At 36.6% G+C, this 27,288-nt stretch overlaps 1 protein-coding gene across 1 annotated transcript; it reads right to left on the bottom strand.

Annotated features, from left to right (window-relative positions):
* Nucleotides 1-19,917: 19,917 nt before the first annotated feature.
* Nucleotides 19,918-25,733, bottom strand: LOC140165945 (uncharacterized). Its single transcript, XM_072189288.1, has 2 exons — nt 25,669-25,733; nt 19,918-24,735 (listed from the first exon to the last, which is right to left on the bottom strand). The coding sequence occupies exon 2, from the start codon at nt 24,119-24,121 to the stop codon at nt 22,919-22,921; it is 1,203 nt and encodes a 400-aa protein (XP_072045389.1). The 5' UTR covers nt 24,122-24,735; nt 25,669-25,733; the 3' UTR covers nt 19,918-22,918.
* Between the last annotated feature and the right edge of the window lie 1,555 nt (nt 25,734-27,288).

Below are 27,288 nucleotides of genomic sequence, written 5' to 3'. Positions count from 1 at the left end.
GATTTAAAAATAAATCCTTAAGGATTGTAATTAGGTTCAATCAATTTTAGATTTAAAATTAATCTTATAGATTATAGATTTGAATTTTAAATTTCAAAGACTTAATTTTAAATTTCAAAGATTTAATTTTATATCTATAAGATTTAATTTTAAATCTAATACTTAAATTGATTGGTCCCAAATCACAATCCTTTAGGATTTATTTTAAATCCTTGAAATTTAGAGTGTAGATCGTCAAAAAACAATGAGTACATCATTTTGCAACAACCTGTACGTTGTTTATCAACACGATGTAAATATTCCTTTTGTATAGGCCTATATTTAAAATACGTGATAATGTAACCATGGTAACAGTTATGAAGAAAAGTGTCATCTTCGTTATAATTTATAAGGAACCAACATTTTCTCGCAGTTTATCAAGATATATAACATAAATGAATTAATACAAAATGCATTTTTTACTGTTAACTTATAGTGTAAAGTCAATGAGCTTTCGAGATGTTCTTAGTTCCGGTTGGGACTATACGGATTTGCATCAGCAGAAGAAAAAAAAGCATGATGCAGTCATGTCTACAGTAGAATTCAATTCGACCTTTGCAGGACTTAAACCCCATTAAAAGCTATTAAACCAAGATAACACTCATTGAAAACAGCTCAACTGATTAAATCATATCTTCTCTGGTTAAATACACACAACATATGTGTCTGCTTTACACGTACAATGGAGCAATGAGCTGCGATTATACTTTCAGTTGGGTGAACGATTATAAAGCGAGCGCTAGAGAACAATTGTGTGTGGTCTTTGTTTACGAAATGAGACAATACGTGCTTATTGTTAACCAGCGTTCTTGAAAATGAGAAACATGGTGGTTTGCAGACTTAACACGGTTTGGAAATAATTTCTTCATATTTTTGGTGTTATCTGTCGTTTACATATCCTTCCTAAAACACCAAAGTACGCATATTTCCAAACATCTAAATTAGCTAAAAATGTAGGACATGTTACAAAACTATATTGTCTAGAATTTTAGAAGAGTACTTTTAATATTGGCCGGTTATTTTTCACACAGCGACGTTAACTAGGCAATGTACTATTACCTATAACATTAACTAAAACACCAAAGTACGCATATTTCCAAACATCTAAATTAGCTAAAAATTTAGGGCATGTTACAAAACTATATTTTCTAGAACTTTAGAAGAGTACTTTTAATATTGGCCGGTTATTTTTCACACAGCGACGTTAACTAGGCATATCCCCATACTTTTAACGTAGGCTATTTGTAGAGGTCACGCGTCAATGGGAAAGAGCACTGTGTATTGTGTATAGGAAAACGGACAGTAACTGCAGTATGGTACAGTAAATAAAATTTAGTTTGATAAATTGGTTATGGTGTCGAACTTTAGAAGAGTACTTTTATTATTGGCCGGTTATTTTTCACACAGCGACGTTAACTAGGCATATCCCCATACTTTTAACGTAGGCTATGTGTAGAGGTCACGCGTCAATGGGAAAGAGCACTGTGTATTGTGTATAGGAAAACGGACAGTAACTGCAGTATGGTACAGTAAATAAAATTTAGTTTGATAAATTGGTTATGGTGTCAATGTTTCGCGTGTTATTTTTTTCCGAACTTGTATGTGTTGAGAAAATATTTGCCAAACATGTGCATATAGTCATGTCACCCTGATGGGAAAGCACTAGTTTGAAAACACTAACTTTTAACATATATCTGCGGAGCCCAAATGACGTATTTATATGTCAAACTATATATTTTGAATGTTTATGTCCAGAGGATTATTTTGCATTTGGTTGTAACAGGAGTGCATATCATGCCATTTCAATTGCTTGTATTACCTTGTGATCGATTGATTCACTGAGCTGATCTGCTGCACTATTACGATAACAGGTCCTCAGTTTTTATGCACAGATCATTCAACTATCCGTGTGGAGTAGGCCTACACTCTTAAAACAACGTGGTAAAAATTGACCACGTATAGTAGTTAAGTTAACTATGCACCTATAAACATAAATTGTGGTCAAATTTTGACCCCTTTTGTGCGGGTTAAAATTTGACCACAATTTTATAGGGGAAAGTATTTTGACCACGTAGCTTTAGGAGTACTGTATAACAAACAAACAAACAATAGACCTATTTTTTGCGGGATTTTTTGGTGCTTACATATGGCACGCCACACCGGATATTAAACACCGAGTTTTAAAAAAAACGGCAGGCGGCGTAGGAAGCGCAACACGTGACGTACGAGGCTGGCGAAGATACAGGGCTGACAGCCCCATTCAAAATACACGGTTAGCAATTACAAATGGAAAATTAACATACTTGCAGTGTGGTACACTGTCGTACCCCGACGGTTTTAGAGTAAGATAATTTTGCTTTGACACCACATAACAAATTTAGAATTGTTTGTGAAGATTTCATGATTATGTGTTAATCCAATGGCGACCTCAAAATTGGCGATATCGCTTCCTACACCACCTGAAAAACGTCCCGTTTACATGAAGGAAGAAGTGTGGTCACTACGTTGCGTGGGTGGAGTGCATTGGCCTATTACCTAGCTGGGGGGTTTACACCCCCCAGCTAGGTATTGTAATCGCTCGGGTTCTTCCGCTGGAAACAAACCACTGTAATCTTCCCGTTTTCTTCCGCTGGCAACTAAGTGAAATTGCACATGTTTTTGTACTTTATGCACCAAACCCTCTATCTTTTAAACCAAATATCCCACAGAGTCGTGCGATATGTCAAACTTTTCCTCTGGTCATAAAGAACGAAAAAGTCAGTGGTCACATCGCTGTAGGATCATTGGTTAATGAGATATAGTCACTTTTTGTACTTTGTGTACTTAACCCTCTATCTTTTTAACCAAATATCCCACAGAGTTGTGCGATATGTCAAACTTTTCCTCTGGTCATAAGGAACAAAAAAGGCAGTGGTCACATCTCTGTAGGATCATTGGTTAATGAGATATAGTCACTTTTTTGTACTTTGTGTACTTACCCCTCTATCTTTTTAACCAAATATCCCACAGAGTCGTGCGATATGTCAAACTTTTCCTCTGGTCATAAAGAACGAAAAGTCAGTGGTCACATCTCTGTAGGATCATTGGTTAATGAGATATAGTGACTTTTTGTACTTTGTGTACTTAACCTCTATCTTTTTAACCAAATATCCCACAGAGTTGTGCGATATGTCAAACTTTTCCTCTGGTCATAAGGAACAAAAAGTCAGTGGTCACATCTCTGTAGGATCATTGGTTAATGAGATATAGTCACTTTTTGTACTTTATGCACCAAACCCTCTATCTTTTTAACCAAATATCCCACAGAGTCGTGCGATATGTCAAACTTTTCCTCTGGTCATAAAGAACAAAAAAGTTAGTGGTCACATCTCTGTAGGATCATTGGTAAATGAGATATAGTCACTTTTTTGTACTTTGTGTACTTAACAATCTATCTTTTTAACCAAATATCCCACAGAGTCGACTGTCGTGCGATATGTCAAACTTTTCCTCTGGTCATAAAGAACAAAAAAGTCAGTGCTCACATCTCTGTAGGATCATTGGTTAATGAGATATAGCACTTTGTGCATTTAACCCTCTATCTTGTAAACCAAATATACCACAGAGTCGTGCGATATCTGATATGTCAAACTTTACCTCTAGTACGTGAAGACGGCCTGATTGGCGCGAGGTTCATATCGGTGCGTATGCACCAAATATGTATCTTGTAAACCTTAATAAGTTTTGCCTTGCCTTGCTTCGTAATCCTGTTTGGGCTGGACAAAATTGTTTTTTTCCACTTTTCCCCAGTTTCCCCTAGGTATTTCGTCTTTAAGCTTACTGATATACAGGGATTGAATACGAGTGTCACGGCCCTGGTTAGTGTGCATTCAAATCAGAGATCCCTGTTCAAGGCCATCTTACTTAGCCGTCGGAAATGATTACAAATTACCCCGGGCAAATTACACATTTGTAATCATTTTGACCACAAAATATGATGTGAAAACACAGGTAAGCAATGAGAACAAGTCCTCAAACATTTGAAATTTGTAGCTTACTACAACCTGATGATGTACTCATCCCAGGCAAACCTTAGTTAACACATTTGCTAGTCAGCCAAATTCGCCGACAAAATGCAAATCAAGGGGTGACACTAAATTCACGGTTGTTCTATTAGCAACGCAAAATCTATGAAAAATTCAGCTGGTTTACTAGCTAGAAAGTGAGGCCAGTTATCGATCCGTTATAGCTCGTTATGAATAATTCATGTTCGACCCCTTGGATCATGTTAATTGAGTTTCGCAAATAACAACGTTGTTAGTTTTGCGAACTTTGCCTGTTCAATGAGAGTATAGCGCGCCCCCAATACATCTGGGCACAAACCAGGCGAAAACGATCCAGTTTAATGAAATGGCGGACGGGTATTCCCATCAGGCACCAGTGATATGTTTTTTTCAAAGAAAGTCTACTAATTTGATATGAAATGACATTTTGCAATTTGCAAAGTCAAAATTAGGACTTGCTGGCAATAATATGAAGGAAATATGTGACAGAGGCAATGTGGGAAATACAAGTAGTATTTAAGTTATAATAACCTTTGATACCCGACCTGACCTTCCATCATGGCGCCTTATTCGTCTTATGTATTTCTATTATGCTCTCAAGTAAAATAAAGTACCAATCTGCACTGAGTAGACAATGTTAATTGGCTCCCAGCAGGAATTATTGATTTTATACGGAGGTAAAGAAATGCACAGTGTACTGTGCATGATGTGCAAGCATACTCCAAATATTTACGGTAAATCTGAATAGTGGTCACATGTTGAAATATCATGTGTTCGGGAAATCACGTGGCAACATTTTAAGATTTCAGGCTTGTTTACTAGTTAATTGCCATTTGTACTCTTTATTATTTATCTTTGTTAATTAACATATATTTTAAATGCTGATAAATCGTGGTTGGCTGCCCATGATATCTGTTAAATTCAATGTTTTATGAATAATATTATAATTCTACCACGCAGAGGGGGTCACGCAGCAGAATTTCACATCACCTGACTTAGCTAGATTTCGAAGCTCTGCTTTTCAAATTCATGTAAATTTCAAAGTTTATACATTTAATATATTTAATATGATACTAATTTTTGTTATAACCAACTGGTACACGAAATATACTAGCTTATTACCTATACAGAAAGGTGATTATCAGCCTTCACTCAGCAAATTGACATGCCTGGCATATGCAGCCATTCTCCGTCTGGGTAACATGACTGTCGCCCTCAATACGTCTGGGCACAAATTTAAATAACAATACGCTATTTACATATCAATGTGGCCTCATGCTAATTAAAGCTGCCCCATCCAGGAGTTCATCTATGTGCATATTTACATAGAAATTTAAAACAACTGGCCGAAGAAGGAAACCTACATAAATATGTTTTCTATACTTCACTTGACCCAAATATATGATTTTTTATGGTGATAAGACAATCGCACAAGGAATTTTAGAGGGATTTTGATAGCAGTTCCATTAAAAAAAAGCTGCTATCATAATGAGACTAAGATCTAGAAACACCCCCGAAATGCCGTTTTGGGGAATTTTGCTAGCTGAATCTTTTTTGATGAAAGTCAATCTTTGACAAGATGTAACTTTGCTACGGAAAGTGCTATGAAAAAAAGGTTTTCAGTTTTGGCTTTGTTTACTCAAGAGCAGGGTTAGCGGTGACCTGCTGAGTCCAGGGGTCCAAATTGGCAAATAAAGGGGTCCAGGCATCTAATTCTACACAGACGTACAAAATTAAGGGGTCCAAATCACGGGGACCTGCCAAATCAAGGAGTCCTGGACCCCAAGACCCCTTAAAACGCTACCCCTGCTCAAGAGCTTTAATTTGATATATAAAATGATGCAGTTTGATGGCAAATTTGAATTCACCTAGCATACCTAATATACCATGTACATGTCAGATGTACGGTATATTGTATTGGCAAATGTCCATAAAAGCGTTCATTATAAAATTATTTTGATAAATTGTCACATTTTATGCCATGTATTAATATCCTTAAAAGTAACCGGTCGATTTGCGAACAATTTGTCGACATAAATGACCTTCCCGGAGAAACGGTAGCCCAAAATGGGTTATATTTCATAATATGCAGACGAATGGTCAAATTAATAGAAAAATACCTGTGATAAATGTATCTGTACACATTGTCGCACTCCGAGTGACGAATAGTATATTTGCAACCCTGTGGTGGATTTGCGAACAATTTGTCGACATAATGATGTTCGCGGAGAAACGGTGGCCCAAAATGCGTTATTTTTGGTAATATGCAGACGAATGGCCAAATTAATAGAAAAATACCTGTGATAAATTTATCTGTACAAATTGTCGCACTACGAGTGACATATGGTATATTTGCAACCCTACTGTGGATTTGTGAACAATTTGTCGGCATAAATGACCTTCGCGGAAAAACGGTAGCCCAAAATGGGTTATATTTGGTAATATGCAGACGAATGGTCAAATTAATAAAAAAATACCTGTGATAAATTTATCTGTACAAATTGTCGCACTCCGAGTGACATATGGTATATTTGCAACCCTACTGTGGATTTGCAATTGACCTGGGGAACATATTGGAACATTTTGCACGGGTCAGCTCAAAAGACATCACTAAGTTCTGGGGCCAAATCTTAGAATTGAGTTATCTGGACATCTGTAAGAGGTACAGGGCTCAAACTCGGTGACAACTCATGACCATGGGTGAATTATGGAACATCTTGCAGGGTTCTGGTCAAAGGTCATCTGGGTCAAATCTTAGAATTGCATTTTCTGGACATCTGTGAGGAGTACAGGACTCAAAACTCGGTGACAACAAACCTCATGACAGGGGAACATTTTTGGAACATTTTGCAGGGGTCAGATACCTCCACAACACCAACATGCCCCAGCTAGGTTTGTGGTCTATGACCACCATTTGCCTCTAGTTCCATTTGTAATCCATTATACCCTATGAAAGACATGACCTTAACCTTCCACACAGGTAGTGTGAATTTCAAATGGATGGGGTTACCTGAATGGGTGACTTCATTTGAAATCTACATCCCATGTGTGGGAGATTAAGGTCACGTCTTCCATAGGGGTGTATAATCTCAACTGGAATATCCCAATGCATTACTTTTGAGGATTCAAAGACCCCAAAATATATACATGGTGTCCCCAAAATAGAACCCTCATTGCGCCCTTTTTATCGTTTTTCTTAAAAGTTGATCAAGTATATTTTGGTATGTAAAGAAACCTTTATTCGTTAGCTTTTAGCCTATACATGCATTTTAAGTCGCTGGTACCCAGCAAACACAAAAACGTTTTAAAAACGTTTTAAATAAGTTATATTTTGGCTTTTGGTTTAGGTAAAAACGTTTTAATAACATTAAACTGTCGGGTTATATAAAGGTCATCATAACGTTTTAAAACGTTTTGTATGAAAACACACTACAACAATATTTTTAAATGTTTTCAAAAAATGTTATTGTAAACTATTTTTGCAAACATTTTTGCCAAATATTGTGTCAATACTTAAATAACATTATGTTAAAATATTTGAACCCAGGAAACACAGAAATGTTCTTAAAATGTTTTGTTCAAAACCTTTTAATAACATTTAAATGTCGGGTTATATAAAGGTCATGAAAACGTTTTTAAAACGTTATTGAAAATATTTTGGGCAAACATTTTTCGCAAAATATTTTTCAACCCCAAAATAACATTTTGTTTAGAATGTTTTGTATCAAGTTTTCAAGAACGTTTTTGGAATGTTATTAAAACGTTTTATACCCTTTATATAACCCGACATTTAAACGTTTTGTGTAAAATATTTTGTTTGCTGAGCAGTAGATTATCAAAAATGTTTTTAAGGTTATGAAAACGTTTTATACTCTTAATATACACTTTATATAACCCGACATTTAAACGTTTTCTGACAACCTTTTATAACCATTTGCGAATGATGTCGAAAACGTTTTGTGTTTGCTGGGTAACCAGTATTTCAAAAAAGGGTGTAGCTTTGAATTAATGTGATGGGATTCAATTTTATTCAATATCTATGCTGACCGACAGATCGTTCTATGGTTTCACGATTTAAATGGCCCGAGAAAGCATTGAGACAAACAGCATGTGAAATGTTCCAAAGGTTAACGATAGAGAATGAAAAGAACAGATTAACTTTACCATGTTTGTCTTATTTATGTCTTTATTTTTGTCTTTACGGTATTGTGATTTTCCCCTTTCATTGTTAACTAAACATATCTCGAGATTGCAACAAGCAAATTGAACAGAACAAACGGCATTTGAGAGCTAAGACTGCGCCCTTGACGATGATGAAAGCATCATGTCACAACGGTACTTTTAATTACCAAAGAGGGAGATTTTCACTTGCACAATTTTTTTGAGACGGGCTGTATATTTGCAGTCCACTTACAAGGGTCATAATTATAATACATAACGGGAATTGAAACCGGGATTTGAAAATACTTACAGTACTAGTATGTTTCCATGTTGAATACTGACATTAATTTTATATCTTAGAGCATCAAAATATTGGAAGAAGTTCGTATTTTCGAGAAAATTTCTTGAACAGGGTGTCTCAACCCTCAAAATAATTGTGGTCATCAAAACTTTTGATGCTTATATCTGATATATGATAATTTCAGCAGCGTAAAAAACATCGGGAATAATAAATTATTAGTTAAAGTTATATATTGTAGCACATCTTTCATAGCAAGGAGTACAAATAATTGCATCCTTTATGTCTAAAATTTCCTGTCCCGAAATTTGACGTACCGTACTATGTTTTGTGGAAAGGGGTCACATAAAATTATGCCTATGCCAGTATGACGCATAAGGACTACCTAGACTTCAACACACATAGACTTCCGTCACAAAATTATGATTCAACAAAACTGCGTAATGTTGACCATGTTTTTAGAATGTTACACAGGCTCTCTAATCTAAATAATCGGTATGATCAGTGAAGATTAAGTCATTAATTTGCATACAACGGTCATTGTCTTGATTATTAATATGTATGTTGTAAAGAAAATATTTATAAAGAAGTCACGTAAATACTTGAGCTCAGTGGATTATCCTAATTTGTCAGTGAGCTTTTAATATCGAAACAATTTTAGATTATTAAGGGGGTACTACACCCTTGACCAATGTTGTGCCTATTTTTGCATTTTGCTCAAAAATTATAGCGCATTGGTGACAAGTAAAATATGAATATTATAGGGGCAAGGACTACAACTATTGCACTGGAAATTTTATTTCAGCACAGACAACAGTTGTGGAGTTACAGTCAAAAATGAGGGAAAACCAATATTTGATCAATAAATCAATAACTGCTTGTCTTGAGTTGCTGAATTTTCAGTGCAGTAGTTGTTGTCCTTGCCCCTATAATATACATATCTTACTTGTCACCATGCAATGCGCCATAATTTTTGAGAAAAATGCAAAAATACGCACAAAATTGGCCAGGGGTGTAGTACCCCCTTAACAATCGAAATAATTTTAGATTATTAATAATTTGATTTAATTGGTGCATTCATAATTAGGATGAGGGTTGTCGTAGGGGGAATAGGCCTACTTCATGTATACTTGGTAAAATATTATAGGGGGCCTAAGTAGAAATGATATGAGACAAAGCTATAAGACATTTATTTAGTGCCCACAAACATTCGACTTTATAGCTTTGTCTTAGTCATAATTATGATGATTAATCATTACTTTTGTTGTTGCACTAGGCCTATATCCGGGGGGGTCACTCCCATTGTGGCCTGTACACCATCCGCAATAATGAAAACGCGTAAAAAGGGTAGTTTTTCGTGGGTAGGCACGATACTCGCGTACCGTGTTTAGGGTGTCAAAAACATGAACAATTGGAAAAAAAGGGTAGCAAAATTGCAATTGCTAATACGCGGAAATGAAATTTAGGGTATGAAATTTGATACAAGGAATAAAATCCCTGTTTAGGGTGTGAAAAGGGTATCGTTTTAGCCAAGGGTTAAATCCTTGTTTAGGGTGCTTTTCAAAAGTTGATTATCGCGGATGGTGTACAGGCCACAATGGGAGTGTCCCCCCGGGCACTATATACAAGAGAGGTCCAGGATTCAGACGGGAAAACGGGAACGTGCATGACTCCGTGGTGAGTCAAAGAGTGGTGGCATGGATCAAAGAGGCGTTTACATGGAGACAAAAAATGACAGGTACAAGATCCCGCCATTTCCTAAAGGACCTATAAATAGGTTCCTTTAAAGGGGTATAAGGAATCATGGGGCTGGTTCAGGGGTCATTTGACATGAGTTATCTGACCAGGAACTTCGGTGATTAATCAACATTCAGGCATGACAGTATAAATAATTGCTGATGGACTATTTAGGAATAAAACCACAGCTAGATAGACACAGGAGATGTGGCAATAAGAGAGCTTAAGAGCATAGACCATTAGAGTAACTGACCAGCTGCAGTATGACCAGTTGTAGTCCTGTTTCCAAGAGTGTGTGGTTCCCAGTAGTTTCTCTCCCTATAGACGAATCCAATTTCACGCATTCCTACACCTCGCTGGCATCAGCCATAGCTATAGGTCCTTGGCGGGGATATTGAACTACATTCCATCACCCGCGTTACACGTAGACAAAAGAATGATGAAAGTTTACAACACAATACAATTCAACATCTATTTTTAAGCGGATTTAATCCACCCAATTGCAGTAACAACACCAGTTTGGTGCAGAAGGGACCAAGTAATGGCCGACTGAATTCTTACCATCACTTGGCTCGTTGGATTCGTCTATTTGGGTCATACAGGTACAGGGTGTCCCAGAAAAAATTACCGAGTGAATAAAATTGAACGTAAGTCGAGAAATAGACATTAGAATCAAAAAAATTAAAATGTAGCGCATTGCCTATTTTATTGTGCATCACATACGAAAATGTTATTTGATTCGGTTGACTGGTTGCGAAGAAATTAACGATTACATAATGCGGGCATTAATGAAGTTCATTCCAAGTTTGATCAACAGGTGCTTTTTCATACTCACTCACCACTTCCTAAAGTTTGTGTATCTCATTGAATTTAGTCCACATATCTATTTTATAATCCGACGGCGTTATGTTTTTCATGCTTTCACTGAAGATAAATTTGTCCGAGAAAACTTTAATTTCTGCAATTGGAAGCTTTCCAAATTTAATTTAGGTTGTGCATATATGTTATATTTTAACTTTCCAAAGAAAATTTGAGCCAATAATGACAATGATCAAGTGCTTACAGTTTTACGTGTGATATTTGATACCATGCAACATTAATGTTTTGCATTACAATTTCTTTGAAATATTCCAAAAACATTGAAGTGTTTGAGAAATTTTTAAACCAGCTGGAATTCTTTATACAATAATTCTTTATGAAACATTTATATCAACATTAACGAAAAAAGATATTTACAAGTACCGACCCAGCAAACACAAAACGTTTTCGACATCATTCGCAAAAGGTTATAAAAGGTTTTCAGAAAACGTTTAAATGTCGGGTTATATAAAGGGTATATTAAGGGTATAAAACGGTTTCATAACCTTAAAAACATTTTTGATAATCTACTGCTCAGCAAACAAAATGTTTTACAGAAAACGTTTAAATGTCGGGTTATATAAAGGGTATAAAAACGTTTTGATAACATTCCAAAAACGTTCTTGAAAACTTGATACAAAACATTCTAAACAGAATGTTATTTGGGGGTTGATAAAATATTTTGCGAAAAATGTTAGCCCAAAATATTTGCAATAACGTTTTAAAAACGTTTTCATGACCTTTATATAACCCGACATTTAAATGTTATTAAAATGTTTTGAAAAAAACATTTTAAGAACATTTCTGTGTTTGCTGGGTTCAAATATTTTAACATAATGTTATTTAAGTATCGACAAAATATTTGGCAAAAATGTTTGCAAAAATAGTTTACAATAACATTTTTTGAAAACATTTAAAAATATTGTTGTAGTGTGTTTTCATACAAAACGTTTTAAAACGTTATCATGACCTTTATATAACCCGACATTTTAATGTTATTAAAACGTTTTTACCTAAACCAAAAGCCAAAATATAACTTATTTAAAACGTTTTTAAAACGTTTTTGTGTTTGCTGGGGAGCATCATCTTACATCTGTACATGCAAAGGTTTCATTTTCAGGTTTTCAAATTTGAACAAAACCTAATTAGATGTTTTGAAAGAAACAGATTGTTTAAAAAGAACGAAAAGGATTTCACCGAACAAAATATGAAGCCCATTGAGAGTGTTAACCACTTATTCTAGTTGTGTTGAATGATCTTTCTTTCAAACTTGGAATGAAGTGAATTGAGGCATGCGTTATGTAATCGCTCATTTCTTCGCAATCAGTCAAACGATTCCAGTAAAATTAGCGTATAAGATGCAGAATAAGATGAGCTACACGCTGATTTTTAGATTTTTGGATTCTGATGTCTATTTCTCGACTTACGTCCTAATTCATTCGCCCGGTAATTTTTTCTGGGACACCCTGTACACGGTCTGTAGCACAAACTTATCCTGAATTGATTTGTGGATAAAAATTAAAGCTTATTACATCAATTTTGTCTTTTCAAGGGAAAATATCCGATGACGAATGAAGTTTTTAGGTTCATGAAAGGGCCTGTATGTTACGGGCATTACCTATTTAACCTGTTAAATAAATATATAGATTAGTTATTTCATTGTATTATTTATTCAATTATTTATGATCTTCATCTGTGGAGTTGTCTTTTTAAAGACAGTTCTTGTTCAATTTGGACCTTTACTTGAGTGAAAGATATAGTTGATACCACTAGCATGTTATAAATGATTTCACGCTACTATACAGGGTGTCTCGGAAAGAACTGCGTATCGTCCAAAACTTAAATGTTTGGGTATTTCAATGCTACCCCCTCATATATTCAAACACAACGTTTATTAAAAGTCTGTAATAATTTTCTAGCAATCATCATTGGACAGAAATCCTGACTCCTCTATATATAGGGGGTATAGGCTACATTTATTTTCTGGAATGGCCAAATGTGAGAGTTGTTCAATTTGCGGTATATTTTATAGGGACGTGTTAATCTTGTGTTCATATTATAGAATTAGGCCTACAGTAAATCACATCTCTATAAATACCGGGGAAGTATAAATATGCACGTACAATAATTATGATAGCACGTCACATCGTCATTCATATTATGATAAACATAGGCAAAAAAAGGGTTGTCTCACAAGCTCACGAGTGGTTTGAAAACAAATGCGACTTGGTACTTTTATGTTTTTTGAGAAAAAAAATCTGATTTTCGCCAAATTTTTCGCATTTCGTTTTTTTTTTCAAATCGCGCGATTTTACAAATCATGAAATTATGAAATTTGATAATAAACAAACATCGAAAGTATATAAGACGACTTTAAAACTGAAAATAAAACTGAAAGAAAAAGGAATAGGCCCTACACCTACTGAATTTCTGATGACCTTTCAGATTTAAGTTTTCTATTTGTTTTGTTTTTTATTCTTATGAGTGTCCATATTGATAGACAGTTGCATGCAAATAATTGTCCCATCTTTATTTGTTTTATATTGACCATGTGGATATGTATACACGCTTACTCACTTTCGTTCTCCGGCTTCTTCCTTTCTATAGGCCTATATTACGCGGCAGAAAGTGAACGTGTGTTAAGTATAGGGATATGATTTTATTTTCTAATATGTTTTTATTCATCAACTCCAAATGAAACGAAAATAAAAAGTATAACCACAGATTTAATTTGGATGTTCCAATATAATATCTGTGGAAGGCCTATCGTTTTGTATAGATTGCTACCGTCAAAAGGCCGTTTGGCTAATCTGGTGTAACTTCAGAACCCGATTAGGCCTACTAAGCAGTGGCGTAGCGTGGGTCATCATTTTTTTTTTTTTTGGGGGGCACCGACCATGATTGGGGGCTGGGTCTGATTGGGGGGGCACAGGCCGTTTTTGGCAATTTTCCTATGGTATTTTCTAAATTTTTCAATCGATTGAGGGGGGGGGCACGTGCACCCCGTGCCACTGGTATCAAGAACGAAATGGCAATGAATATCATGGTAGGCCTATATTGCCTTTTTAAATTTTTTTAATTTGAAACAAAATGCAATAAATTGTACAATCTTTTTTGTTACAGCTTGTAGTTTTGATATAAGTCCGCTCTCAACTTTTATTCCTAGAAACTTGTTTCGCTTTTTAAAATTAAATGAAGCAGTTACCAATATCATGTTTACTTATTTTGTGCTTTTCACTTTTACTTAGAAGCATAAAACTGCGATATGCCTTATCAAAATCTTTCTTACGCTAACGCCCGCGTTACCATAGCAACCAGTTCCTGTTACAGAAAAGTAGAAGAAACTGAAAAGAAAGAAGAAAAAAGTTACCGGACTTCATATACACTGCCCTATAGCCTGCGATAAGGTTCATTTAATGTAAAACGGTAGAAATGTTGCATGGGTTATCGGAGAAAAATCGAGAAGTTACAGTTTTGACGGAAATTAGTCCTGTCACCGGTACGTAAATTGTAAGCAAACTTAGAACCTTGAAGCAAAAACGTGATTAAATTGATATCAAATATAATGTAAAACGAATTCTATCAAAATCATGGGTTTGGAGACCGTGTGTAAAAAATGTAGGAACGATCAATTTTTCCCCAATATAACGAAGATTACATGTCCTTTTTTCATGACGTCACTGGGCGAGAAAACCCTCATAACGGTACATTTGGCCCTTGAATATGGATGAAGCAAACCCATCAATATAAAGTCTACACCTACAAAGGCTTTATCCATGGTCAAGGGCCAAAAGTAAATATGAGTTTTTTTTCAGCATATACTTTGGCCCTTGAACATGGATGAAGCAAACTCTTCAATATAAAGTCTACACCTTACAACGCTTTATTCATGTTTAAGGGCCAAAAGTACATATGAGGTTTTCCCGCCAGTGACGATGTATAACTATAGGCCTATAGTTTTGATAGGAAAACAACATATTTTGGCATTGATTACATTATTTAACCCCTATAGGCCCCTATTTTTATTTGAAATTTGCCCCCACCCCATAAAACTCCATTAAATTGCCAAAATAGACAGTGGGCTTCTTTCACTTTACCTTGTTATTTCGGTTTAAACTGGACAGAACCCAAGTTTCAGTTAGGCCTATTGCTAATATTTATCAACATTGGGAGTAAAGAATAACAAAATTCAAGTGTGATGGAAATTGTACATTATGGTTTTACGAAATGCTCAATTTAAACAATAAAAGTTGAGGGTGATACAAAAGAGGAAACAAGGAGGCATGTTAAATAACAAAAGACGCGCACTGTCCAAATTTGTGTTTCATTATTTTAATATTATAATATTTATGTATCAAATGAAATAACTATACTATATATAATATACATGATATATAATGGCTAAAAGGTAATAACATCTAAAAGTTTGTACAATAAAATTATATCCCCTAACTTGAGCAAACTAAGGGAAGTAACAGAAATATTCGATTATATAATACCGTAAAACTTCGTCTACAAGCATATAGAGTGTTTTTGATGAAGCTAATTTTTAATTATTAAAATACGAAGCAGCCGTAAAAATGCCAATACAATAGATTGATCTTTCAATAATCCCGGTCAATAATACATTGTTTGTATACGCCATAGTGTTATCATTTTTCATCATAAGCAATCTATATGCTTGTAGACGAGGTTTTACGGTATACTATTTATAATCACATATTTAAAACGAATTTCGTGGTTTCAATTTTAGATTTAGACTATAGAAACCACATTATTTTCATTTTCATGCACCGTTTAGAAAAGTGAAGTTGCAATAAAAAAGTTATATAATGAAACCAGAATTCATTCATTTCCAATATGTGATTAATCATATTTAATAACTATTTACAACCAATTAATCATAATTATAAGAACAGTTCCGGTTCGTTTTGTTTTATCTAAACATACACAACAACTGTGTTATCGTATTTTGAAATGTACACATATATTTCCCTGAAAACTCCATGAAATCTACAATGTCCTTTTTATATAAAACGAAAATAAATTGAAAAGAAGAACATCCCTTTATTCACTTATAAAATCCGGGGGGGGGGGGTTCTTATTGGAAATGAGGGTACGGGGATGTGCGGCAGATTCGGGTGCATTTTCAGACATAGGGCTGTATTTTCAGTCATTTTTGTTTATTGACGGCCCACAGTTTCATGAAAATATGGTTTAAGAAAGGGCGTTTTTCACAATTTTCTCAAATAAGTACCAAAATTTGTGATCGCTTTTAGCTACATTTGTGAAAATTTTCCAAAAATTATTACAATTGTGGGTCTGTTTTTGTCAAATTTGGTTTCGGGGCAGTTTTTGGAGTCCATGGAGCCGCACATCCCCAAATAAACCAAAGTTGACAAACTCATCCCCCGGAAAAATACATGACATAACTTTACTGATATTGCACCATGCATATACGTAAGCTTTTACTTCTATATGACGTCATACTTAAGCTTTCTGCTTTATCTTAACATATCACCATGATAACATGACATTAATGCATTTCAACAAAGACATTATATGATCACGTGATTATTCATGTGATCAAGTTATAGATCTTGCTTGACATTTTTCTTGTTTTATATTTCACTGAAATCTGTCCACACATTTTTATCTCGTCAACTCCACACTGGGTTTAGTTCATTTATCTTATCCACGATCCGTGGGGAGCTGATGAGGGATACATTGATTTTTGAAGGGTTTATCATTTTCATTGACAAATGTAAAGGGTTCCAGGCTGTGTATACAAAAATACACCTATGCGTAAGTTATTGCCTAAAACCAATATTTTAGGAATTTAAAAGGGCATTTCGTGATCCACAGCCTCATCCCCCCACTTTTCTCAAAAAAAGTTGAGATTTTTATATCACTGGAATACCTCTGGCTACATAATGTTTATGTACAAAATATTTCTTGCAGATTAATTCGTTTAGCAAAGATATCGTGAAATTTGAATTTCATTCTGGTGCACCAGAACGAAATTACAACGTATTGTCTGGAGCAGTGTAATACACATAATCATGCATAACTCGCAAACGCAATATCGGAATCACCTGAAATTTTGGGAATATGCTTTTTTCGTGGATATGTACTGAAAAATGTCATAAAAAGAGGATGCTAGGATCACGAAATACTCCTTTAAGTCATATCACTTGGAGAATCGCCATGGAAATATGGCGAATGTGCCGCGGCTTATAATCCGACATTTACGGTATCAGTTTTTATGATCTCTCCCAATAAGCCTTGGAAGTTTGCAATGCATTGTAGGACAGTTTTTGCAGTTTTGGGACACTTTGTCTTTTGACCTTTCAGAAAATTCAGAAATATTGGGTTTTGTATGTACAAAATGTAATCTAAAATGTTTTACAATAATTAAAACAAATATAAAAATATTAGTATTTTTATAAATTAATTATTTAGTATTTTTTAATGATCAACATTATGACAATAATAAGAAAATTAATAATAATTACATCAATTTTCCCGATATGTCAGAGGTCAAAGTGTCCCAAAACTGCTCTCAAAAACCGGAAGTTAGAATGGTGATTGGGCTTATTCAATCATGATGGGACAATGGGCTATTCCAGTTTAAATTCGTACACCTGGTATGGAAGACATGACCATAATCACACACTGAGGGAATGTGAAATTAAAATTCCAAGGGATTACCTGAATTAGCCGTTTCAAATTATGGCGTACACAATAGGAGAGCAGTCTTCAATCTGGGTAAACCCGGCAAATTCAAAAGACTTTACCCATTTCGTGCAGTGCCATCCTATTGTGTCCGCCATGTCTCGGAAAGGTTAATGAGTGACTCCATTTGAAAAGTTCACACTCTGTGTATAAGATTAAAGTAATTTCTTCCATAGGGGGTATGAAATGTATCTCAACTGGAGCTTTCCCAGTTACTATTTTACCCAAGGATTTCAAATCAACTATATATTTCATAAATTAAAATGTATTAAATAAAGGCACAATCGTTTTGTACAGTAATTGTTGCACGTGATTCAGCATTCAGAAATGATCTGTTCTATTATGTTGGGGACTAGCCAAGGGGTGCTCTTCGGAGCTCAGAGCCTCTTCCTGCTTGGAAAATGTCCAGCAAATAGGTTACCTGGATTCGTGAAAGCAAGCAAGGTCCCCGGGGCAAGGTCCTATCAAGATTAGAGTGAATTTCCTTAAAATAACACAGGTATACTGATAAAAATTAATTACTCATTTAGCAGATCATTGCTTGATGTAATGCACCATTTAATCATGCAACACGTCAATAACTTTACAAAGTGACGCTAACCGTACCGGTTACTCAGTTTTAGAAAGTTTTTTAAGCTTCTTTTTTTTTTTCAAAATCCACATACACTCTCAGAAAAAAGGTTTCTAAAATCTGTCCCCGTCTGGAACCCTTAACGGTTCTGTAACGAACCAAAAAAGGGTTAGGGTTGAAGAACCTAGAGTTCTTTCAGTACAAAGAACCTTTTTTTCTTGAGGGTTCTATATAGAAGACTAATAAGAGTTCTTTAAAGAAGAAGCCCCGACAAAGCAGTTCTACTGGGGCGAACCAAACCTGCCTGGTTATCAAACTGATCAGTGACAAGGTTATCTCTGAATTTGACAGGTGCTAATTGATGAAATAACATTAAAACATCAATTAGCACCTGGCAGATTCGGAGAAAACCTTGTCACTGATTAATTTGATAACCAGGCAGGTTTGGTTCACCCAAGAAGAACTGCAATGTCGGGGTTTCCTCATTTAAGGCCTTTAAGAACCTGTTAAAATGACGATTTACCAATACTATCATCAATCATTTTCAGTAACGTTGCGACTCGTTCACCGGGTCTTTATCAGATTGCGCAGAGACTAAGTTTACTGCGCAAAGACTTCACTAAAACAACCGTCATTATCGTTGGTGAGTTCCGAAAAATTTGATTGATATTAATATTACTATTGTCTATTATATCCCTCATTAATATATTCTCGTTCATTAATTGGTTAAACGAGTATCATGTGACCAAAAATAGTTTTGCTATTTTGCAAACTTGTTAACAAGCCGATTGATGAGGGTAACGGGGTACTATTCAAAGTACTATCTCCCGGGAAATAGTTTTACTATCTCCCTCTGATCGCGTCCCGGAGCGCGTATGACCTCATAACCGCGTCGCAGTTCCTAGTGGTCAATGCAACTCGCCACATATGCGGGATATCAGTACCGGCTCCGGGGTATTAATGTGTAGCAATTCGTTTTGTCTTGCGAAGCACACAATTAAGCAGCACAGACATGACAGAAGTGCAGCTAAAATACGGCGGTTTAATGGCATAATCTGAGTTACATCAGGATCAGTATCTTAATATTGATGGTGAAATAACAGGGAACATGTTAACATGGTTACTCTTTTCACGGCGGTATTGTAGAGGTTGTCACACATTTTCACGGTAAGCTTTAGCCACTCAACTGTGTGCGTGCTTTGTGCATTCAATTAAAACAAAGCAAGGCCGGCGTAGCCTTGACTAGGCCTAGCCTACATTTATGCCTAGGCCTATGCCTTGTGTTTAATGAACAAAGAATATATTAATGAAGGATATAAAACAAATATTTACTGCTCTAAATTCGGGATCTGGTGGAATCTATTGGTCCCCTCGGTGAACTGGAGACCGTGAGCCTACTATTTTCCTCGACCTGGCGGTCTCGGGAAAATAGTAGGCTCACGGTCTCCAGTTCACCGAGGGGACCAATAGATTCCATCAGATCCCTCATGAGCAGTAAAGATTTGTATACTACTGCAGGCCTTGCCGTCTAGATTTGAAAGGCGAGTGGTCAATCACTCGCTAACATGATGTTAGGCGAGAGGTTGAATCACTCTCTAGTATTCGAATCACTCTCTAGGTCTAAAAGATCATTCATACCGATATGAAAGCACAATTGACACCCTCTCTTTTGTTTTCAGGGATTAAGATTTTCAGGGATGAAACTGGAATGTAATTTAATTTGATTCAATTTTGGTGATTCGCTTGCGAGCGATATATTTAGAGTCAATGGCGAGTGGAAAATCGCTCACTAGAAATTGAGTTTGGGCGAGCGGTGGCGAGCGAGAGCTCGCCTCAAACGGCAAGGATACTGGATGACTCTTCCTTCCTTCCTTCCATATACGTGCTTACCTCAAATGGTTGAGTATCAACGCACGGGCTTTACGTGCACAGTTTACCTCTATAAGCTTCTATATATGCACGAACCTGGAACCTAGGATTGATTGCAGATATCAGAACCGGGGATGGTCCCCCTTCTCTTTTCGAATAGCTCTGACACTTAACGTGCACAGGTTTTGACTCTTCCTGTACACGGGACCAACGGCTTTACGTGACTTCCGAATCACGGACGTCGCACATACACCACCTATATCTGCACGTGCTAAGCAGTGTATGGGGGGCGAGAAGAAATTCTACAATTAAATTCATTCTGTGATGGAACTAACTTAATTGAAGGATTCCTGACCATATAGGAACTTTTTGGGAGGGAAGAGAATTTTCACCTAAGGCAAGCCCAAGGCTCGAACCCTCGCCAATCGTATCTCCCGGCCAACAGCACAATGCCTTAACCGCTCGGCCATCTCGCCCTCTCAAAACATTCCTAACCTTGATATTTGAATCTATTATCACCCAACACTGACCTACAAAATGGCCGTTGACAGATTTGTAAGAAGTTTATTTTGCTGATGGACACATCCGATTGGTCGACTCATCAACTTGATTATTTATTGCTAGCAGTCATACGGTATAGAGTCCACGCCACTAAATATAGAATAGCAGACGACGCGAGAACAATCATTCTAATTGAAATGGCAGATGAGAGAAATCATTATGAAAAATTGTGTTTTGTGTCAAATTTGATATAAATCACAAATAAAGTCATGGACTATTTTCTATTTGGGTCAGTTTTCAAAGAAGATTTAAATTTAGAGCAACTATACTTTGGTTCGACAGAGACGTCAATGCCATATCGCGGTTTCGCCACAAACGTGCCGACAAACGCCCCGCACGATTAACTTACGCGCGCTACCCGAAACACGCACCTACTGGCGCACTAATGAACTTGAGGTGGGTGAACCAAAGTTTAGTCGCTGAGAAAGCTACCATTTTGCACAATAACTGGGGAAGTATGTACTTATTTTTGCACTACTGGATAGAGAAGACCCGTAGCTATTCGATGGTACCAAATATGCCAAATAGATCTAGAACAGCATAGGGTTTGGTATTACAAAATCCACTGAGGGATTATCTCCCTTAATAAAACCGAGTTACCAAAAGTACATAGGTAAGAAAGGTTAAACATGTTCAAGTGGTTGTGCCCTGACATATCATCAATGATCAGTGATTATTCACTTAAGTGATGATGTCATATATAGATCCTACAAAAATATTTATGAGACCTTCAGGAACTGATGACGACAGACGACATTCGGCACGTACAGTCAAGATCTGAAGAGCTGAAGACCTCGACAAAGTACTGCAGTTTATGGAGATAAAATGGTTCAATCTAATATATAATGAATTACTTAGAGGCCTATATTCTAGTTTTTAGATTCTCAAATCATTTGGGTTTGTGATTTCAAAATGTCGCGAGGCTTCTCATGAGTGGTAGGACATAAAACATGTGGGTTGCGTTATTACTCAAGGTCGAGAACTCCAGTTCTGAATTTGTATATTTCCAGAATCTGTGGTTTCATATAATATAATATCAAACAAATATCAAATAACAACATTAATGTAGTACCGTAAAAACTCGATAGTTAGCATGTGCTTACTATCGAGCGTCTTTAAAACATGCAAACATAAAGAGCCCATCCACAAAAGTGTAAAGGGTTTTGAGCAAATCATCGATACACATAGTTATATACGAACAAGTAAACCTGCAAATGTGTGTATCAACCTCATTAGCTCAGTTGGTAAAGCGCCGGACTTTGGTACAATTTCATGTTTTTCAAAAGCGCTCGCGATAGTAAGCACATAACTATCGAGTTTTACGGTATAACAGTATGATATGAATATTATGTATCCGTAAAATTATGCATGCATGTGAATAATTATTACATGGACGTACACACAGATGTAGAGGTTGCGGCAGAATCAAAGCATGGTTATAAAAATAACCATGATAACGAAAAGAAAGGTTTCTGCAGTTTTGTTACAACTGGTGGCAGCGGTGGGATTTGGTAATGCTATGTGAAGATAATGATTGGTATCAGCTACAACATCAGTTTATTTACGATTAAACCGTAACTCAATACACGCACGGTCGCACGCCCGATATGTAATAGGAAGAAGTGCATACATTGAAGAAGCGATTTCACCAGGGATGCATCTTGCAGCTCAATTGGACTAAGTTAAACAATTATGCGGTACACCGGTCCAAAAATTGTGAGAGCATGACATATAGGGCAGGACGCACTTTGCTTTCATACACTTTCTAGTAAAACCACGAGTATATGTTTTGGTGGTCTTCATACTTCAAAAACCCGAGCTTATGTATTTCATCACATTCTGTATTTAGCTTTTCCTGCCTCAGATAGGCCACAAACGTAGTAACATGTTATAAGTTCTTTTTATTATGGTGTCACAAATACCATATATAATGCCATGTCATACGTCGTCACATGTCATACGTTCTTTTCTTTTTGTATCAATTTTGTGTGTCAGGTTTTCTCCAAAGTAATCTTCATTCATCCATTGTTTTATGACAAAAGAAGTCTATAATTTGGTATCTCTAGTGCTGGCTTCAGCAGACCAAGATTTTGTTCCGTTTTCACTGACACGACTAGCGCTTACGGGTCTCGCACGGACAGACGGAGGTGCCCGTGGTCGCGCTGGCTCGTTGCATCGTAAGTAACCATTTTGACCTCGCACAAGATGCTTGGTGCTGCGACGAGGCACAATCAACTCCTGTTTTAACCGTAACTCCGTGGTATCAAACAGTAAGATATCTTTGCTCGAAATTGACGACGTCGCCGACGTGTGATATAGAAGAATATCTTTGGACGAGCCTGAAGACGCATCCTCGTATGCGATACCTTCCACGTTGTAAAATTCCGTTTCGCGCTCATTTTGAAAGCAAACATCCACTAGAGCTATTCCGTCACGACGGACGAAGAGGTCTGGACATTCGGTCGATTTGGGTTCTTTTTCTTTCTGTTCTTTTGCCGGACTCCCGTTCTCAACTATTTTCTGATGCGCTTCTGCTATTTTATTGTCCTTACCGTTTGCTTCTTCCTTTTTGCCGTTCTCTTCTTTCTTATTTGAATCATTCGTTACACCGTTGACTTCTTTCGTATCAGCTTCCTCTTTCGCGCCATTTTCTTTCTTTTCGTTTTCTTTACTTACGCTTTCTTTGTTTTCTTCTTCTACATTTCCATTTGTACCATGTCCGTTGATAGTAATGACAGGCGTTTCCATTTGAGGAGGTTCTGATGGCGGACTCTCCTCTTCTTCCTCTGGTGGTTGAGCATCATTATACCACTCACGACAAAGTTCCTCGATGGCATTCCTATTCACGGCAAGAAGATGGCGATCTCTGTCCAGCTGAAACAGGCGGACACAGTCCACGCCCATCTCATCCTCTTTATTCCGTTGTGCACTTTCACTACAAGCAGTTGACAAGCGATCAATACTTCCAGTAAACAAATAAGATTTACCACATTCCCATGTGGTACCCCCATGATAAAGCTGACTATCAGATGACAGCTCAATATAGCGCAAATCGATGTTTGAGATACCACATTTGCGTAGAGTGTCACGACTTATCTTACTTCGTATATATTCACCAAACGAGCACTGGATATTCCGACGACATTTTTCGTAGACATTCTGCAACTCTTTCTGACGAGTCTCTCTATTTTTCTTCGCCGTAGGCTGTGTAGCACGAATCAAGCGATCCGAAAAGCCGTTATCATACATTTTTGCACTGTTTCTTTACCAATATCACTTCAAAATATGATGCGGATACTCTCTCCACACAGTCCGCTGTTCAAAAGCGATATCACAGACTGCGTAAGTTAAGGTCAACTAATATCAAAGTGCCTTTTAAATGTTACGCATATGGTTGTCATTCGTTGTCATAGCTATCCGACTCCGACCTAAGGCAAGCAGCTGAATTTAAAATCACTATGTCAACTTAAGCTTATAAGTTTCAGCTCCCTTAAACGATGACTCAAACTTTTTTCAGGAAAAACTTTCCTGATAGTTGGCTTGATCTATAGTAAGGTTACCTAATATTTTCTCACAGCGGTGAAGGTTTTTCATCAATAAGTTGAGAGAATATAGGCCGGTAGTTATCAATTACATAATTTCCAAGATGCTCGAGGTGCAATATTGTTAAGCTTATGGTTTATGAACTTAGTTGATAATACCGGGATATATAGTGAAGCGGCTTTTATGAATCCCGCCTAATTGAAGAATCTATGTTCAGAACCGGGGTTCGGAACTAATGACGATGCGCAATGATGACAATAATCATGGTGATATAGGCTACCGTCAGAGATCCTGAAGCAACATACACGTATGTGTCAAATCTGTTGAATACAACAAAAGCGGAAATAATTATAAAATTAATTACTCTATTAGTCTAATACTAAAAGGTGAGGTGTCTTTTACAGCTAATAATACTAGCTAATATTATGGCTCAAATTATTATCTATACCCGGGCCCCGGTCTATACTCTGTTCTATGCCCTACACTTTCAATGATTTTTGTAACTGGACATTTATTTTTAATAAATGATTTTCAACTGATTAACACAAAACGTTTGTGAACAATTATTAGATTTTGGTTTATGCCTGTTGATTATTTGGTGCAGCAGTTTGATGAAATATGTTGTAGGTCTACAAAAACCTCTGAATGTCCCTTTAAACTGAAGAGAGACAAAGTTACTCATGCAGGCCATATACACGGTATATCCGATGTCAGTCATTCACAATTTTAGTGGTTTAGAAAACCTATGGTAAGATTGGTGTAAAAGGATATCATTCCGCACTGTCTCGCAGGGTTAAGAAAGCCTATGAGATTTCAACAACCACTTGCGAACCGAAGTTCCAAAACTTTTCAACATCTATAGTGCTCCTAAAACTACATAAATATTTATGATAAACAAGATATTGAACTAGGCATTCGATGTATTATAGAGAGCTCTCTCCTCTAAAATTCAAACAAGAATTAAGATTCGGTGTCCATATTTGCTGGTGGGAATTTTGCGGGAGGGTATTTTTAGGTTGTGCCTAAAATTCCACGTATGTCAAAGGAGCCAATAGCGCCATTAGGCGAATCGTTACGGTATTATTATGACATGATTTGACAAATTAATTTAAAAATGAAATGGCCTCTCAGATTTTGATTGACAGTCAAAATTAAACACTTTAATCCTCTCAAAAGTTCATTTACCTATGTATCAAGGTTGCATTCATGACATGATATTAAAACATTACAAAACTCATGAAAATAGATCATACCGATTTATGTTAAATCCTCATAATCGTATAAATCCGTTTTGCTGATAGAACCACAAATGGTTGCATGTCCTGCTTAATGGTGTCAAGGAAGTTTAATCTCTCTTATAAACATTATGCTATGAGCCCGGGGGAGTTCTTAGTGGAAAGGAGGGTACGGGGATGTGCGACAGATCCTGGGTGCATTTTCAGCCATTTAGTTTAAACTGGGGTGCATTTTCAGTCATTTTGGTTTATTGATAGCTCTCAATTTTATGAAAATTTGTTCATTAAAGGGCGTATTTTTCCTCCAAAAAGTGCAAATTGTTTCAAAAACGGTATAATTTTAAGTTTTTTGTCTCAAATTTGGTTTAAAAAGTCGAATAGTTTTTCGGAGACGCACATTCTCCACCCAAACCAAAGTTGAGACCCCCGGGCTATAAAGAAAGTTTCAGTTTTGAATGTCACAACATAAGATTCGACAGTCCCAGTTAGTTACTAGGACTACAGTATTATCACATGACAGTTCATTATAATTATTTCCGTGTAGAATCCAACTAAACAATGAAAGCGGTTGAAAATATTTAGGGCACAATTTAGGTTGCTAGCAACATGTAAAGTGACGCAAATTGCTATAAATGAGGAAGAACTTTAATTTAGACCTATTATGACACATTAATTAAATTTGAATATTTGCAATATGCAATGAAAATGAATCAATGTTAGATCCAGTTTCTGCGTGCTTCGGGTTCCACCAAGAACCTCTGTAAGCCCGGTATCAACGAACATGCACTGAACTTTTGTTGCACCCTATGGAAAGTTCAGCAATTAGCGATGATTTCGAGGTTCTTTGTGTGTGTGTGTGTGAGGTGGGGTGTGTTTGCTCTGGTGCGAGCAGTGGCGTAGCGTGGGTCGTCATATTTGGGAGGGGGGAGGGGGAACCGACCATGATGGGGGGGGGCACCGGATCTGATGAGGGGGCACAAGCCATTTTCGAAAAAAAAAAAAAGAGATTGGGGCATGTGCTCCTGTGCCCCTATGCCGCTACGCCACTGGGTGCGAGCATTCTGGCAGCAATAGCTTGTGGGTACAATAATTTCTTTATGGGGCACTCAGAAATAAAATAAAATAAAGGTTCTAAATAGAACCTTTTTTGTCCTCTCAGGAGAACCCTCCCTCTTGAACCTCTAAAAAGGTTCTTTAATTTTGGAGAACCCTTAAAGGGTTCTCATGAATTGATGAGAGAGGGAGGTTTTTTTTTGTTGAAATATTGGCAACTGAGTTTTCGGTCTTTTCCAACAGTGCTCGAGGAAAGGATAAGGCTCTTTTTTCAAATGTGAGATTATGAGGGATAGTCCTAAACCCCCCAGAGTAGGCCTACCACAAAAAGACTTGGGAAGTGATCCTTGTTCTCTAATAAACTTATTTCATTCCTAAATCTAAACAATATTGAAAAACATTATTTGATATCAGAAAGCTAGCCCTCGTTTTTAGGATGCAATTCGATAGTGATGTGCTCTCATGTCCCAGAAAAATGCTGTGCAATCGTTGCTAACTTGCTATCCAAGTAACAGCAAAGTAGGCCTACTAGTATTTATGAGGGCGTCTAACTTAGCAAAAGGTTAACACAATGGGTGCAAGAGC

This window comes from Amphiura filiformis, chromosome 12 (assembly GCF_039555335.1).
Source record: "Amphiura filiformis chromosome 12, Afil_fr2py, whole genome shotgun sequence".
Taxonomy (NCBI): domain Eukaryota; kingdom Metazoa; phylum Echinodermata; class Ophiuroidea; order Amphilepidida; family Amphiuridae; genus Amphiura; species Amphiura filiformis.
The sequence above is the reverse complement of the archived record's forward strand: the minus strand, read 5'-3'. Positions and strand labels throughout refer to the sequence as shown.

What these genes read in the sequence shown, in the direction of transcription:
- LOC140165945 (XM_072189288.1), bottom strand. Translation starts at nt 24,121, where the DNA reads ATGTATGATAACGGCTTTTCGGATCGCTTGATTCGTGCTACACAGCCT.